Here is a 15,136-nt window from a genome sequence, read left to right as displayed (position 1 = left end):
CACTGGGGGCACTTTGAGGTCCCTCCCAACCCAAACCCTTCCATGGTTCTATGACTCAGTGATCCTACGCTGGTCACTTAGCAGGGATCCGAGAGGAAAAAATGGTGGGAGGCAGCAAACTTTGAAAAACTTCCTGTGTGTTCCTCTGTGCTGTCACCAAACAAGCTTTTATCCTTTTTTTTTTTCCTTTTTTCCTTTTTCCCCACTTCCAGAGGAACATGGCTGCTGTTAAAGCATTTTTCCCTGCTCCTGGAGCACCCTCTCCTGTCCAAGCAGCCGCAGTTCCCATCTGTGAAAAATGCATATTATATGATTGGCTCTTCGCAAATATTGAAATTAATACTAAATGTGTTATGTTGGAAAGTTATGCTGTATTAATCTTTTTTAGTAGTGCTGTATTAATCTTTTTAAGTAGTGTGGTAAATATAGTTTTTAGGCTCTAGCGTAATATTAAAATAGAAACTATGTGATATAAGATATTTTTTGTAACTATGTCAAGGAATGGATAAAATAATCCAGAAATTCTTCACAGAGACAACAGCAACAAGACACCAAGACCCCAAGAGAAGAATTATTGCCTCCTTATCGGGAGAACTCAGACTTTGAGGAGCCAAGGAAATTGATTTACAAGATGAAGGGGGAAGCAGACATTAAGCAGAAACCCCTTCAATTTTGAATCATGTATGAGATATATAAATATGCAATAGACTATTCTTTTAAGGGTTAATCCTCTGTTAACGTGTGTCCTTTTTCGGGCTTATTTTGCCCAGAAAGAGGTACCCGGACTGTCCATAACTCTTTGTTTTTATTGTCTTGTATTGTCCTAATCCTAATTGTCCACAGTTTTATTACTCTAATTATATTACTATTTTTATAACCATTTTATTACTATTCAACTTTTAAAATTCTAAAAACAAGTGATTGGCGTTTTTCACACCTGGGCTGCCTCCACACAGGGGGAACCATGTGGGACTCACCCCCTGCAGCAAATAAAAGTTTATTCATGTTACACTGAGCTCCTTTGTGCTCCTGCTCTAAGTGGATGTAAAATCTGTATCTACAGTGCTTCCAGTACATTTTTAACACTTTTATTTCCCCAGCCACCCCCGGTTTACTTGTGAAAACGCACGGTTGGGTTACAAAATTTAAAATTAAATCAAGCGGCGGAGCTGGCGATTTGATGAATCCATGGAGGGTCTGTTGGCACCCAGGGGTGGTGTTTGTCTGGGGAAAATCCACATCCACCGGCAGCGGGAATGGGCTCAGGTCCCCAATGTCCCCAGAGACTGAGGCACCAGGAGCAGCCCGAGGTCCCCTCATGTCCCCACAGACTGAGGCACCAGAAGCGATCCCGGGGTCCCTCATGTCCCCACAGACTGAGGTACCAGCACCAGCCCTGGGTCCCTCATGTCCCCACAGACTGAGGCACCAGGAGCGATCCCGGGTCCCTCATGTCCCCACAGACTGAGGCACCAGAAGCGATCCCGGGGTCCCTCATGTCCCCACAGAGTCTGAGGTCCCCATGTCCCCACAGCCAGGAAGGACCTGGGGACCCCAAACGCGTCCGGGACCACCGAGCACCCCCGGGGTCCTCCTCCCCCTCAGAGCCACCACCGAGCGGGAGCCAGAGCGGCGCAGCCGGGGCCGCTCCGCCCCGCGCGTCTCTATGGTCACCGCGCTGCGTCTCTATGGCCGGCCGCTGGAGGACCGCGCGGTGACATCAGTGGGGTGGCGCTGTCGCCGTGGGGTGAATCAGTTCCGGCAGCGCGGCGGCGCTCGGGGCGGAGCTCTATGGCCGGCGAGCGCTGTGTGAGCGTGCCTCTCTATGGTGGGGCGGCGCTCTAGCCCGCGCTCAGTGGTGCGGGCGGGGCGGCGCGGGGCCGAGGCCGCCATGGCCGCCATGGCCGGCACGGGGCCGGGCCCGGCGGAGGGGCCGTGCGTGCTGTGCTGTGGGGAGCTGGACGTGGTGGCCCTGGGCCGCTGCGAGCACCCCATCTGCTACCGCTGCTCCGTGCGGATGCGGGCGCTCTGCGGTGTCCGGTACTGCGCCGTGTGCCGGGAGGAGCTGCGGCAGGTGAGGCCGGGCCCGGGGCTGGGGGGCCTGGGCCGGGCGGGGCAGCTCCGGGCGGGGCGGACGGGGACCGGGCTGGCGGGACCGCCGGGGACGGACTGCCCCGGTTGTCTGCCTTTGCCCCGCTCCCTGGGTGCCGCCGCCGCCGCCTGGGCGAGTGGGAAAGAAAATGTGAAGAAAATGGAGTTGGAGCGAATGTTTATGGTGTGAGGTCAGCAGGGCTCGCTCTGGCAGCAGGGAATGGAGCTCCCTGCCCCAGGAGGCAGCAGCTCTTAGGGGGGATCGTGGAATGGTAAAGTCCTGGAGTGGTTTGGAATGCAAGGGACCTTAAAGCCCGTCCAGTGCCACCCCTGCCATGGCAGGAACACCTCCCGCTGTCCCAGGGTGTTCCAAGCCCTTTCCAAGCTCTTCCTGGGCACTGCCAGGGATCCAGGGGCAGCCACAGCTTCTCTGGGCATGCACTTCGAGATTTCTGACGTAGCTTTTGCTGTGAGAACTGAAATTCCTTACTGTATTTATGTCTCGGCCTTTCTGGGCTGGGGCTGTTAACTCCAGCCGTTCCCGCAGCAGTTCCCGGGCTGGGAATGTGTGCTGGAGGTGGGGGCTGCAGTGCTCCGAGCTGGGGGGCAGCTGGGAGCCAGGGGATGCCCAGGGAGGGGAGTGTGGTACAGGCAATTCGGGAGGTGATGGCTGCTGAGCTCCTCGCTTTCCTGGGAGTTAAGGGAAGACCAAACAGTGATTTCCCTGCCAGCCTTAGACATTGAGTCACTTGTCACTTGGAGACTCCAGGTCCCCGTGTGCTCCCCCAGGAGACGGGGAGGAGCCGAGGGCAGGGCTCCTGGCAGGCATTGGCCGTGGAAGGGGTTGTGCTGCTCGAGGATATTTACTCTGGGAACAGCTGTGGGAGCAAAACACCCCGTTCAAACTCCAGAGGCCGGGCTGGGCCAATCCACGTTCCCCTGGCGGGTTGATAAGATGTGCCGTGGCCCTGCTGACGGCAGGGGACAGTGCCCGGGGGAGGTGGCACGGGGCTGTGGGCAGCTCCCAGGGGCTGTGCCCGCCTGGAATGCCCACCCCGCTGCTGTTCCCGCAGGTGGTGTTCGGCAGGAAGCTCCCCTCCTTCTCCTCCATAGCCCTGCAGCAGCTGCAGCACGAGAAGAAATATGACATTTATTTCATGGACGCCGAGGTGTACGCGCTGTACAGGTGAGCCCGGGCTCCTCCCGGGTGTCCCCGGGCACGTGGCGGGGCACGGGACGGGGCAGGAAGCGCTGCTGCAGGAGGGAGGGGTGCTCTGCTGCCCTGGCATTCGGGGAGCTCTGAGTCACCTGCCCTGCAGGTGTTTGTGGCCAGGTGACAGCCTGGAGCAGGGCGCTGAGCCTCAGCAGCTGTGGGACTGCACTGGTGGAATCACCAACACAACACACAAGCTTTGCTCTCTCAATAAAAGTCATTTTTGGCATCTTTAACAGCAGCAAACTTGCTGAAAACCTTCCCGTTCCTTGCGTGGCTGCTGTGGAGTTGATAAAGACTTAATTACTGTTGTAATTGTAATTACTTCTGTGCTGAATAAGGACTAACCCAACCAAGGTGTGCCGAGTATTGCATGAAGAGTAGCATTGTCTTCACACAAAGATCTTAATTCTGAATGGGAGAGAAAAAAGGTGAAGTGAAAAAAACAGTGCAGAATAAAAACGTGGCATTAGCATCGTGCTCTACAAATATTTTTCATAATAATCTTAATTGGGAGGATGTGAGATAATGGAAAGAGGAGTGGAAATGATGCATACAGGCAGTGGAACCTTTTCCTTGGAGAATTGGGCATTATATTCACCCTGTTTTGGGCTGAGAATGTAACTTGGGGACATTTACAGTTTTGCATGGCTTGGTGTTCATGGGAATGAGGGAGTGGCAGTGCTCAGCTCTTCCTGGGAGCCGTTGTGTGGTGGGTTTTTTTGGGTGGGGTTTTCCCCTCCTTTCCTCATACAATTCCTTAATTTCACTTTATCTCTCCCCGCTGTATTCCTCAGTTTCTGACAGTGGGAAGTGTGCTGGAATTGGATGTGAATGTTGCAGGAATCTCTTGCAGAGGGAGGGTTTGTTTCAGTTTACTCAGTTTTGCAGACACTGTGGTTCCTCCTCCCTGGCTGCTCAGCTCTTCCCCAGCAGCTGGAACCTCGGTGTAGTTTGGTTCCATCCTGTTCCTGCCATCCAGCAGAACTCTTGCAACAAGGAATTCTTGCAATGAGCAGCTCACAACCCTCACTGCAGACTGCAGGGGCAGCCTTAAAGCTGGAGCCTTCTGCCAGGGATGGGACAGTTGTGTTTTGCTGCAGGGGTGGGGGTGCTGAGGGGGAGTTGGGTCATTTTTGGGAATCTCTCTCATCCCTCAGGAAGCTGCTGCAGCACGAATGCTACTTGTGCCCGGATGCAAAGCCCTTCAACACCTTTGCAGACCTGGAACAGCACATGAGGAAGCAGCACGAGCTCTTCTGCTGCAAACTCTGTGTTAAACACCTGAAGGTGAGCAGGGCCTCTCTTGGATGTGTGGGAAGGAGGGAGTTCCCTCCCTGACCTCCAGAGCTCCTGGGAAGGTGGGAAGGCAGAACAGCAAGGATGTATTTAAGTTCCCTCTTCCTGCAGCGAGGCCAGTTGCTTTATTTAAAGCCTTTCTCCTTCCATAAACTGATTAATGAAGAGGGCCTGGAGGTTCTCCAGGTTTTAAATTAAACCCCACGGTGGTGGTGCCACGGTTGGTTTGTGCCAGGTGAACTGGAGTTTGTGCCAAAAGGGATGGGATCCAGGAGTGAGCAGGTTGACCTAAATGAACCCTAACAAGTTTGGGAGCTGAGTCTTTCCTGTGGTCTTGGAATTCCTGGGGCTGATTGAAGGGAAGTGGGAAAGGAGGGCAGGACCTCCTTTGGTTTCTGGTGAGGTGCTTCATGCTCAGGGTGCATAGCCAGCACTGTTTGCCATTTTCTCTCACAAACAATATTAAAACTGTTGTTTTTTAATTTCAGAATACTGTAGAGATTTTTATTTCAAAGAAAAAAGTCCCATGTTACTCATACCCACTGAAAAGAAACTCTTAAACTTGTGGCAGCTTCAGTCCATCAGCCTTGGCAAAGCCAAACAGACCTTTTCCCAGAGCAATTTCCCAGTCATTGTCTAGGCCAGAACTAAAGGATATTCTGTTCTCAAGGCTGGGTTGATCTTTTTGGCATCTCCAGAACCCTTCCTACCAAAACAGCTCACGAGGCAGTGGGGACAGAGGGCTGGCTTTGATACACAGGTTGTTCACTGAAGTGGATCCTCTGTGTGCAGCTCTTTGGGGTGGTTACTGTGAGAGGAAGGTAAAGCAGCTCCCTTGGGGTTTCTCAATTCAAGAATGCGAAATACTGTTTGTTGATAAATACATAGTTAGGCTTTTTCCACTCCAGAGATTATAATTTAAACTCGTTACAGCATAAAAAGATTCCAAAGGGAAAAAAGTGAATTAAATTCATTCCCAGTGTTCAGAGAAATGCGAGTTAGATTTCATTTGAATCCATCAAACGAATTTTACTTCCTGTCCACCAAAACTTTTAGGTGTTGGTGATCAAACTGCATCTTTTGGAAGCAAATCTTCCACCCCTGCAGATGGAGAAGTTGGACACAGCCTGGCTGGTTCAGTTTGGCTCCGTGTCCGTAGGAAACAGTACAAATCCATAACTACAAATCTCTAAATACCAATGTACTAACACAACACCTGCCCTCCAGATCTTCACCTACGAGAGGAAATGGTATTCCAGGAAGGACCTGGCCCGGCACCGGATCCACGGGGACCCTGATGACACCTCCCACCGGGGCCACCCCCTCTGCAAGTTCTGCGACGAGCGCTACCTGGACAACGACGAGCTGCTGAAGCACCTGCGCAGGGATCACTACTTCTGCCACTTCTGTGACTCCGAGGGGGCTCAGGAGTACTACAGGCAAGCAAATATTATTGATAGGAGTCCTTTTCTGCCTTAAATTTCATTTTTCTAGCTTAAATTTTGAAGTAAAGTTCTTCGGGTGCCCTTTGAATTTAGGGGGTGGGTAGTGTTTGAAAGCAGAGTGGAGGAATGGCAGCAGGTTAGCTGAAATTCCCTTAAATAAATAACAAAAATATTCACTTTGAGTCTAGTTAATGCTTTAAAATTTTCTTTATGAAATGAATTTAATTTTGCAGCCTGACAGCAACTGTCTGGTGTGTTACCTCTAAGGGGGGACAGGATGAGAGGAAGTGTTCTTAGGTTGCATCAGGGGAGGTTTAGATTGGATATTGGGGAAAAATTCCTTCATGGAAAGGGTTGTCAGGCACTGGAGGAGGTTAGCCAGGGAAATGGTGGAGTCACTGTCCCTGGAAATATTTAAAACCATGAGGATGTGACACCTGGGGACACGACTTAGTGGTGAACATGGTGGTGGTGCTGGCTGATGGTCTTAAAGGTCTTTTCCAGCCTTAATTCTGTGATTCCTTGATCCTGCTGCTCCAAGGTTTGTGTGCAAGGGGAATAGAGGTAACTTTTTTGTCGTGTGTACAGCTGGATGTGCTGAGCATCTGTGAGTTTGGTTTAACACCTCTGCTGCATTGGCTGTACAGAAACAGGATCAGCTGGAAAACTTCCTGGGAATAAAGACAAACCAGCCACCAGGGCTTGTCCTCACTGAAGCCTGCAAGAGTAGCCAAGTGCCATCAGAAGAGCACCTTGGGAGGGGTCAGCTCTGTTTGGGTTTGGTTTGACATCTGGGTGGTGCATCCAGGAGTGTGTTGGCCCTACAGAATTGGTGTCAGCTGGAAAACATCCCTGGGAGAAGGACAAATGAACCACCAGGGCTTGTCCTCACCTCCCTTTGATGCCTTGAGAGGCTGCCTGGAGCAGAGCTGGGCAGAGTTAAAGGAATAAAGCAGGGATTTATTGAAAGGCCTCAAAGGATACACCTTGGGCAGAGTTAAAGGAATAAAGCAGGGATTTATTGAAAGACCTCAAAGGATGCACCTTGGGCAGCACAAGAGCCTGGCTGTGCTACCCCCAAGATGGACAATGGGTTAGGAGTTTTCACACTTTTACAAGTTTAGATCCATTTCCACACTGGGGTTCATTGTCCAATTCCAGCTCAGGTGATGCAGTCCCATCCTCCCAGACTGCTCTCCTCCATTCCCTGTTTGCACTTTTTGGGCTGAAGCTGCAGTGGTGTCCTTGGTTCTGGGGCTGGCAAAGGATTGTTCTGTGTGGCTGAGCTTCATATGAAGTTAGTTAGTTAGAGTTCTGTACCAGTGGAGTCCAGAATCTGGGAAACAGGAAAGCTCAACCTTAAGGCATGACCCTTGCAGGAGTGTCTGTGTCAGGGAGTGGGAAGGCTCAGCCCTGTGTTTTCCCTTGCCAGTGACTACGAATACCTGCGGGAGCACTTCAGGGAGAAGCACTTCCTGTGCGAGGAGGGCCGCTGCAGCTCGGAGCAGTTCACGCACGCCTTCCGCACCGAGATCGACTACAAGGCCCACAAGAGCGCCTGCCACAGCAAGAGCCGCGCCGAGGCGCGCCAGAACCGCCACATCGACCTGCAGTTCACCTACACGCCCCGGCACCCGCGCAGGAACGACGGTCAGCTGGGCACGGGGGCTCGGGGGCAGCCATGGGCACCCTGCCACCGTGGGGAGGCACAGCGGGGCAGGGATGGGCACTTTGCCATGGTGGGGAGGCACAGCCAGGGCAGGGATGGGCACCCCGGCACCGTGGGGAGGCACAGCAGGGCAGGGACGGGCACCCTGCACCGTGGGGAGGCACAGCAGGGCAGGGATGGGCACCCCGGCACCGTGGGGAGGCACAGCAGGGCAGGGACGGGCACCCTGCCACAGTGGGGAGGCACAGCAGGGCAGGGACGGGCACCCTGCCACAGTGGGGAGGCACAGCGGGGCAGGGACGGGCACCCTGCCACAGTGGGGAGGCACAGCAGGGCAGGGATGGGCACCCCGGCGCCGTGGGGAGGCACAGCGGGGCAGGGATGGGCACCCTGCCACAGTGGGGAGGCACAGCAGGGCAGGGATGGGCACCCCGGCGCCGTGGGGAGGCACAGCGGGGCTGCTCCGTGCCTGGAAACGCCCAGGGTGGGCAGGAGCAACCTGGGCTGGTGGAAGGTGTCCTTGTCCTCTCTGACAGTGCCCAGGGTGGACAGGGCTTGGAGCAGCCTGGTGTGCTGGAACGTGTCCCTGCTCAGGAGCGAGGTGTTCTTTAAGGTCCCCCCTCCACCCAAACCATTCTATGGCTCTTGTTCTCTAAGAGTTTTCAAGAACAACTGGTGTTTTCTGGTGAATATTTCATAGCCATGAAGAAATTCTCCCCAAAGAAGGTAGACGAGTCCTGGAACAGCACCAAGAGCTTGTAGAGTGAGAAGGCCTCTCCAACCTGAGGGGTTGCAGAGTTTGAGAAGGCCTCTCCAACCTGAGGGGTTGCAGAGGTTGAGAAGGCCTCTCCAACCTGAGAAGTTGCAGAGTTTGAGAAGGCCTCTCCAACCTGAGGGGTTGCACAGTTTGAGAAGGCCTCTCCAACCTGAGGGGTTGCAGAGGTTGAGGATAACCAGAACTTGCCCAGACAAAGCCCTCTGATGTAGTTCTAGAGCTGGCCTTGCTTTGAGTACAGGGCTGGAGCAGGTGATATCCAGACATCCCTTCCTGCCTGAGTTGTTGTAGGATTTTTTCCCTGTGTGTGGGTTTAATGAGGACAGGTAATTTTAGGAGAACTGCTGACTTGGTCATCAGAAAGAAATGAAGATAATTTATTTGTACCAGTATATTTTTTGCGTTTTTTAGGCACAGTGTGATGCCCACACTAGAGAAATAACTGAGAGTGATCATCCCTCCCCTCTGTTTTAGGTGTTGTAGGTGGAGATGACTACGAGGAGGTTGACAGGTTCAACAGGCAAGGGAGGGCAGGCAGGTTGAGCAGCCGAGGGAGCCAGCAGAACAGGAGAGGCAGCTGGAGGTACAAGAGGTGAGTAGCACGACCTCGTGTGGAGTTTTACTCCCATTTACTCATGGCTTTTACTTGCCAATTCACAATATTTTGGAGGATTAGGAGGAAGGAAGTGATACAAAATTTGGAGGCCCCGGTGGTGAATCCTTAGCTGAGAGCTTCCCATCCAAGCCTGTGTCCTGGCTACATGGTTGCTCATCATGGAATTATTTTGTGTGAGGTTTCAGCTCAGGAAACAATGTAACCCTCAACTTGTGGTTTGAAATAAACTCAGAACCCTGAGTTAATTCCAACAGCTGTTTTTATGCAAACTTCTCTAAATAGGATTTTCTGAAGTAGGTGACAAGTCTGTGCAGGTTTAATGGAGTTTTTGGTCTGGGTAATCATGAAATTCCTGTTCTAAGGACCATGCTTTTCACTGAACTAACAGATCTCTGTGTGGCCAGACTGAGTGCTTTGGAAAAGGAAGAGGGTTAAGTACTGAAATGAAACTGCATTTCTGTGTCTCTTCATCCACACCAGACCCGAGTGCTTTTTACATCCTGCACATTTTATTTTCTTCTTTTTCTCACTGGATGGGCAGCTGGTCCATGACTGGTGATTCCACGGGGCAAAAAAGTCCATCCCAAAACACTCCTCTGTTGGTGTCGCATGTGGATCGTGCATGTGTTGAGAGTTCATGCCCAGCCATGCCTCAGAGAGTTCCTGTGGCCTCCAAAATGATTCCATACACGTGGAAATGAGCAGGAGAGACAGGTGCCCCCTGTGGCCGTGGTACTCTCTCTCCCAGTTCACCCCGGTTTCTTCTGGCCTGGATTGTTATTCCCACACATGGAACTTGGAAATCCAGGGGGAAAATGTTGCCTGGCTGGGGTGGATTGGACTGGTGGGGCTGGTTTGGGCCTCTCAGCAGGTGGCAGCACGAGATCAGGGATGTCACCAGAGCTGGCACTGCAGAGGTGGCACTGCAGCAAGGTCCTTGCTGTTTGACCAAGGGAGTCTGCCCTGTCCTGCAGGGAGGAGGAAGACAGGGATGTTGCAGCAGCAGTCAGAGCATCTGTGGCAGCCAAACGGCAGGAAGAGAAGAAGAGGGTGGAGGACAAAGAGGAAGGCAGCAGCAGCAGGGGGAGAAAGGAGGATCTGAGGGATCTCGATGTGCTCGGCTCCAAACGTGTGCCAAAGTCTTCAAACGATGTCCCAGGTGAGTGTTGGACAGGTCCTGCAGCTGCAGGGCATCTCAGTGTCCAGAAGGTTCCCTCAGAAAGTTCTGCCTTACCCATGTTTTAGTCATTTAAAGTATCTTGAATTTCCTGAATGCCACAACATAATGGGCAACACAGTTAATTGAAGGAAATAGTGATGCATGGATTGAAATTGTTCTTCTGGAATGTCACTTAATGACATCATCAGCTGCTGAAAATAGGCCTTGGTAGTGCTGCTGTCACGGCCATTGATAGCCCCTGCTCTGGAATGAATGGGTTTGGGTTGAAAACAATGTCTTTGCTCTTTCTGTCCCTGTTCCAAAAGAAGCAGCTGCTAATGGAGTGCTCAGCCAGGACGACTTTCCAGCAATCGGCTCTGCAGCAGGACCTCTCCAAGGGTGAGTCTGCAGGGCTGCAGCGGGGACAAAGCACCTTTGGAAGCTGATTGATGTGTTCTGCGTTTCTGGGGAAAATAATTTTCCAGATCATTTGATCCCTCCAGGGCTTCCCCTGCCCTGTCCCCCCTGCCTGGAGCAGTTTCTGTGCTGCTCACCAGCATGAGCAGCATCAGGCATTGCTTCAGCTCCTGGCTTGATCTTAGAATCATGGAATGGAATCACAGAACATCCTCAGCTGGCGGGGACCCATGAGGATCATCCAGTCCAACCCTAAGTGGCAGTCTGAGGAGGGGTGGAGAGCTGTGGGTTTGTGCTGTCCCTTGGGGTTCTGCTGCCTCAGTAACTCCAACCCTCTCCCTTCCCCACAGCTCTGCCCAGCCACCACTGGTTAAGCTTAAAGAAGAAGACTTCCCAAGCTTGTCCTCCTCTGCAGCTCCCACCATCTCATCAGGGATGTCTCTGATGTACACAGCCACTGCCAGGAAAGCAGCCTTCCAGGAGGAGGATTTCCCAGCCCTGGTGTCCAAAGTGAAGCCCACCAATAGGACGGTAACTCACATCACATCTGCATGGAACAACGGTTCCAGTAAAAACATGGTCAAAGCCATCAGCAGCCCCTGTGTCAACCAGCCAGCCAAAAAACCATCCTTGAACACCTCCAAAGGAAGCAAGAAGAGCAATAAACTCTGTGAATCAGACGACGAGGACAGCAGCGGTGGCCTGACCACCCAGGAGATCCGCAACACCCCGACCATGTTCGACGTCTCGTCCTTGCTGGCAGCTTCTACCTCACAAACTTTTACAAAAGTGGGCAAGAAAAAGAAGATGGGGGTTGAGAAGCAGAGCCTGTCATCCTCACGCCCGCCCCAGGAGCCACCATGTCCCAGGCCAGGCACAGAGAAGCCCCCCGAGGCAGAGCAGCCCTGCAGGGTGTTCCCTGCTGCTCACGGCCCCGACAGAGCCGCGGCCCTCGTCAACGGGCACGCGGAGAAACCATCAGCTGCCTGTGCTGCACCCAAAGAGCCCCCCGGCCTTAAAAAGCCCCCAGTGACTAACAAATGCCCTTTACCTCAGGAAGACTTCCCAGCTCTTGGGAGCTCAGGATCAGCCAGGATGCCTCCGCCACCAGGTGAGCAGGGAATGAAGCTCAGAGTCGTGGAATGGTTTGGGTGGGAGGGATCTTAAAGATCATCTCATTCCACTCCCTGCCATAGGCAGGGGCACTTCCATAGACCAGGTTGCTCCAGGCTGGCCTTGGACACTTCCAGGGATGGGGAAGCACTGCTTTGCTTGGGGAGAGCCAAGAGAACACATGGATGTGTTGTGTAAACTCCTCCTGGCTCTCGTGTGGTTCTGCCACCAGCTGCCAGGTTGGGCTCTGGAGGCAGAGGCAGCCTGGCTGTCACAGGGGGGCTGGGATGTCCTCTAGGAATCACCTGTGCCCCACAGCTGGAGGTGTTTGCTCGCTGGGGGTGGCTCATGGATGCAGAGCTGGTTTTTCCCTGTCCCCAGGGCTGACACATCCGTGTGTTGTACTCCAAGATCTGCCTTGGAAGCCGCTGCAGGCAGAGGGAATCTGGCTGTGTGCTGTCCCTGCTGGCACTTGTCACTTCACTTGCTCCTGTGCTGGCAGAGGTTTCCTGCCGTGCTTTTAGCCATGACCTTGTGAAAGCAGGGAGACAGGAACAAACGTGACCTGGAGTGGTTTTCATGGCAGTGGGATCCATCGGGAGGCGCCGGCACCGCTGTTTGTGCAGCTCCTGCTGGGAGAGGCCAGGCTGGGCCCGCTGCCTCCTCCCGTGGTTTGTGTTCACTTTAATAATGCAAAAGTGTTTTTCATTGTGACTTGGAGTGGGCTTTGAAAATTATTTTCCATTGAGAAAGTAAATGAATAATTAAAGCACTTTCTCTGTAGAGGAACATCAGCCACTCTCAAGTGCTTCTTGAAGATTTTTTTTTTAGGTTTTTCTCCAATACAGTGATGTCTGCACTGCAAGCTCTTCCTGGTGCTTCTGCAGAGTGTGTCAGGCACTGGTGTGGGTTTTATCCAGGGGTCTGTGGTGCTCTAATTCCTGCCCCTTCCCTGCTTCCCTCAGGCTTTAACTCCGTGGTGCTGTTGAAGAACCCTCCTCCGCCTCCGGGCCTGTCGGTGCCTGTCAGCAAACCCCCGCCGGGCTTCGCTGTCATCCCATCCTCCACCATCTCTGAACCCGTCACTACAGCTCTGAAGGAGTGAGTCCAGGGGCTGTGGGACACCTCACACCTCCCTGGTGCCAGGGCCTTCAGACAGCACGCAGGGGGTGACTGAGGGGCCAGTCAGGGGAAGGTTCCCCTGGGAAGTCCCAGGGTGCTGTGGGTTGGATTCAGGAGAATTGCATCAAACAGCCCTGTGTAGTTACAAGTCTGAGGAACTGCAAACCTGTGCAATGTTTTGGCTGCTCAGACCTTGGTCTGTCCTAGATTTATTTGGGAATCTGCAGCTCCAACACATTCCTGACTTCCCATTGATTCTGTGGAGTCCCAGCAGCAAGGTGCTGAGGCTTGTTCTCCTGGGTGACCTTCACTGCTCTGGTCTTTCCAGGAGCTGCTCTCTGGTTCCTTCTGGGACAGAAGGAGGAGTTTTTGGGAAAAGGGGAGGGAAAACTCTGTGTCAGTTTCATACAGAACCTGCATTATCTGTTGGTTTATTCACAGTGAGGTCTTTGCTCAGGTCTTCTGAGTGCACCCAGCTCGTCAGGACCACGTTAAACCTGGATTTTAAACATTCTGTTTGTGTAAAGCTGGAATCTGATAGGGAAATCCCATATTTTATTATCCTGACAAGACAGCTGTGTGCTGCTTTTGTGTAGCTGGGTGGAGGAAAGATGTGCAGCTGCAAACCAGAACAGCCTTGTGATTTATGTCCCAGGACATCTTTGTGTGACACAAACCAGTGTCAGGGTCACTTCTGGTCTTTTCCAACACAGGACAAAATCCTGTCATGGATCATACTTGATACCTGAGAACTTCCAGCAGAGGAACATCCAGCTCATACAATCCATTAAAGAATTTCTTCAGAGCGACGAGTCCAAGTTCAATAAATTCAAAACTCACTCTGGGCAGTTCAGGCAGGTGAGTGGCTCCCAAAGCCTCCCTTTCAGGGAGGCCTGAATTCCAGTGGGATTTTTAATAGATAAATATTCATTTTCCTCTGATTCTTGCCCTTCCCTGTCCCCTGCAGGGGCTGATCTCTGCAGCTCAGTATTACAAAAGCTGCCGGGAACTGCTGGGGGAAAACTTCAAGAAGATTTTCAAGGAGTTGTTGGTGCTGCTGCCAGACACAGCCAAGCAGCAGGAACTGCTCTCTGCTCACAACGACTTCCGGATCAAGGAGAAACAAAGCTCCAACAAACCCAAAAAGAACAAAAAGAATGTTTGGCAGACGGACTCCGCCGGCGACCTCGACTGCTCCATCTGCCCCACGTGCAGGCAGGTGCTGACCCAGCAGGACGTGGTGACCCACAAAGCTTTGCACATCGAGGATGAGGAGTTCCCCTCGCTGCAGGCCATCAGCAGGATCATCAGTTAGCTCTGCCCAGGGCCACCACCCGGGCTCTGCCTGTGGATGTGCACTTTGGAACGAGGTTTGGCATAGCTGGGGGCTGCTGCCCTTGAGGCAGAGAGGAGCAGGTGATTTGGGAAGCCCTCCTGGGCAAAGGGATCACAGGAATGGGCCAGAGCTCGTCCCCACCCACTGTCTGAGCTCCCAAATCTGGGCTAGGGTTAGGCTGAGCTGCAGGGGGGAGGCAGGCAGGGCTCCTTCCTCCTGGAACATGCAATAGCTGGGAATCCTTTTGGATCTGCAGAATGACAGGGGATACAACAGGGGAATAAGCTTCTGCTTTGGGGGTTTCTTTCTGGTTTGGGGGTGGGGGAAGTTAACGGGTCACTGAAATGAATGGAGGTGGCTTCCCTTATAACATTCTGATTTTTTTTGTGCTATTTCAGTGAAGATCACACTAGTCAGGGGTAAAAGGTGCAAGAGAGTGCTGCTCACTGGGGTGTGTGACCAGGAGGGCTGCACGCACTGGGCTGCAGAGTTTCCCTTTCTGCAAACAGAGTCAGTTCTGCTGCTTGAAGAATTGGGCCGATCTGTGCAAGATTTGAAGTTGCCTCTGACTTTTTCTGTAAAGTTCTTTCAAGAAGCTGATTTTGTAGCCCTGCATGTACAGTAACAGCATTAAGGCTTTACTCTGCGTAAAGCACACGGGAATTTTATTTAAATGACTGCCATGTTTCTAATTTCTTGGATGTATTACTGGTGGGAGCTCCCAACAGCATCCTGGGCCATTAAATGCTGCTGATTACTGACCATGTTTTCTGCAGTGCCTTTAAGTGCATTTATCTGTTTACAGTAGTCTGACACCTGCACCTCCCTCGGTACCACCGGGCTGGCGTAGCTTTGCTCCTGTTCCTTGGCACCCCCAAATT

At 52.6% G+C, this 15,136-nt stretch overlaps 1 protein-coding gene across 3 annotated transcripts; it reads left to right on the top strand.

Moving 5' to 3' along the window:
- The first annotated feature begins 1,865 nt into the window (after positions 1-1,865).
- ZNF598 (zinc finger protein 598, E3 ubiquitin ligase) lies at positions 1,866-15,017 on the top strand. 3 transcript variants are annotated; one of them, XM_064390064.1, is made up of 13 exons: positions 1,866-2,074; positions 3,165-3,277; positions 4,465-4,594; positions 5,831-6,042; positions 7,481-7,698; positions 8,967-9,084; positions 9,497-9,538; positions 10,083-10,267; positions 10,597-10,666; positions 11,035-11,795; positions 12,763-12,898; positions 13,633-13,777; positions 13,887-15,017. In XM_064390064.1, exons 1-13 carry the CDS (start codon positions 1,892-1,894, stop codon positions 14,232-14,234), a joined length of 2,661 nt encoding a protein of 886 aa, XP_064246134.1. In that variant the 5' UTR covers positions 1,866-1,891; the 3' UTR covers positions 14,235-15,017. The 3 variants fall into 3 exon arrangements, with proteins under 3 accessions (XP_064246134.1, XP_064246133.1, XP_064246135.1); XM_064390063.1 differs by having other exon boundaries at positions 10,594-10,666; XM_064390065.1 differs by lacking the exon at positions 9,497-9,538 and having other exon boundaries at positions 1,867-2,074; positions 10,594-10,666.
- Positions 15,018-15,136: the final 119 nt, after the last annotated feature.

Source organism: Passer domesticus, chromosome 15, assembly GCF_036417665.1.
Source record: "Passer domesticus isolate bPasDom1 chromosome 15, bPasDom1.hap1, whole genome shotgun sequence".
NCBI lineage: Eukaryota > Metazoa > Chordata > Aves > Passeriformes > Passeridae > Passer > Passer domesticus.
The sequence above is the reverse complement of the archived record's forward strand: the minus strand, read 5'-3'. Positions and strand labels throughout refer to the sequence as shown.

Coding starts and splice junctions, on each gene's coding strand:
- ZNF598 (XM_064390063.1), top strand. CDS start 1,892: ATGGCCGCCATGGCCGGCACGGGGCCGGGCCCGGCGGAGGGGCCGTGC. Junction 9,539..10,082: donor TGCTTTGGAAAAGGAAGAGG/GTTAAGTACTGA, acceptor CCTGTCCTGCAG/GGAGGAGGAAGACAGGGATG. Junction 10,268..10,593: donor GTCTTCAAACGATGTCCCAG/GTGAGTGTTGGA, acceptor CTGTTCCAAAAG/AAGCAGCTGCTAATGGAGTG.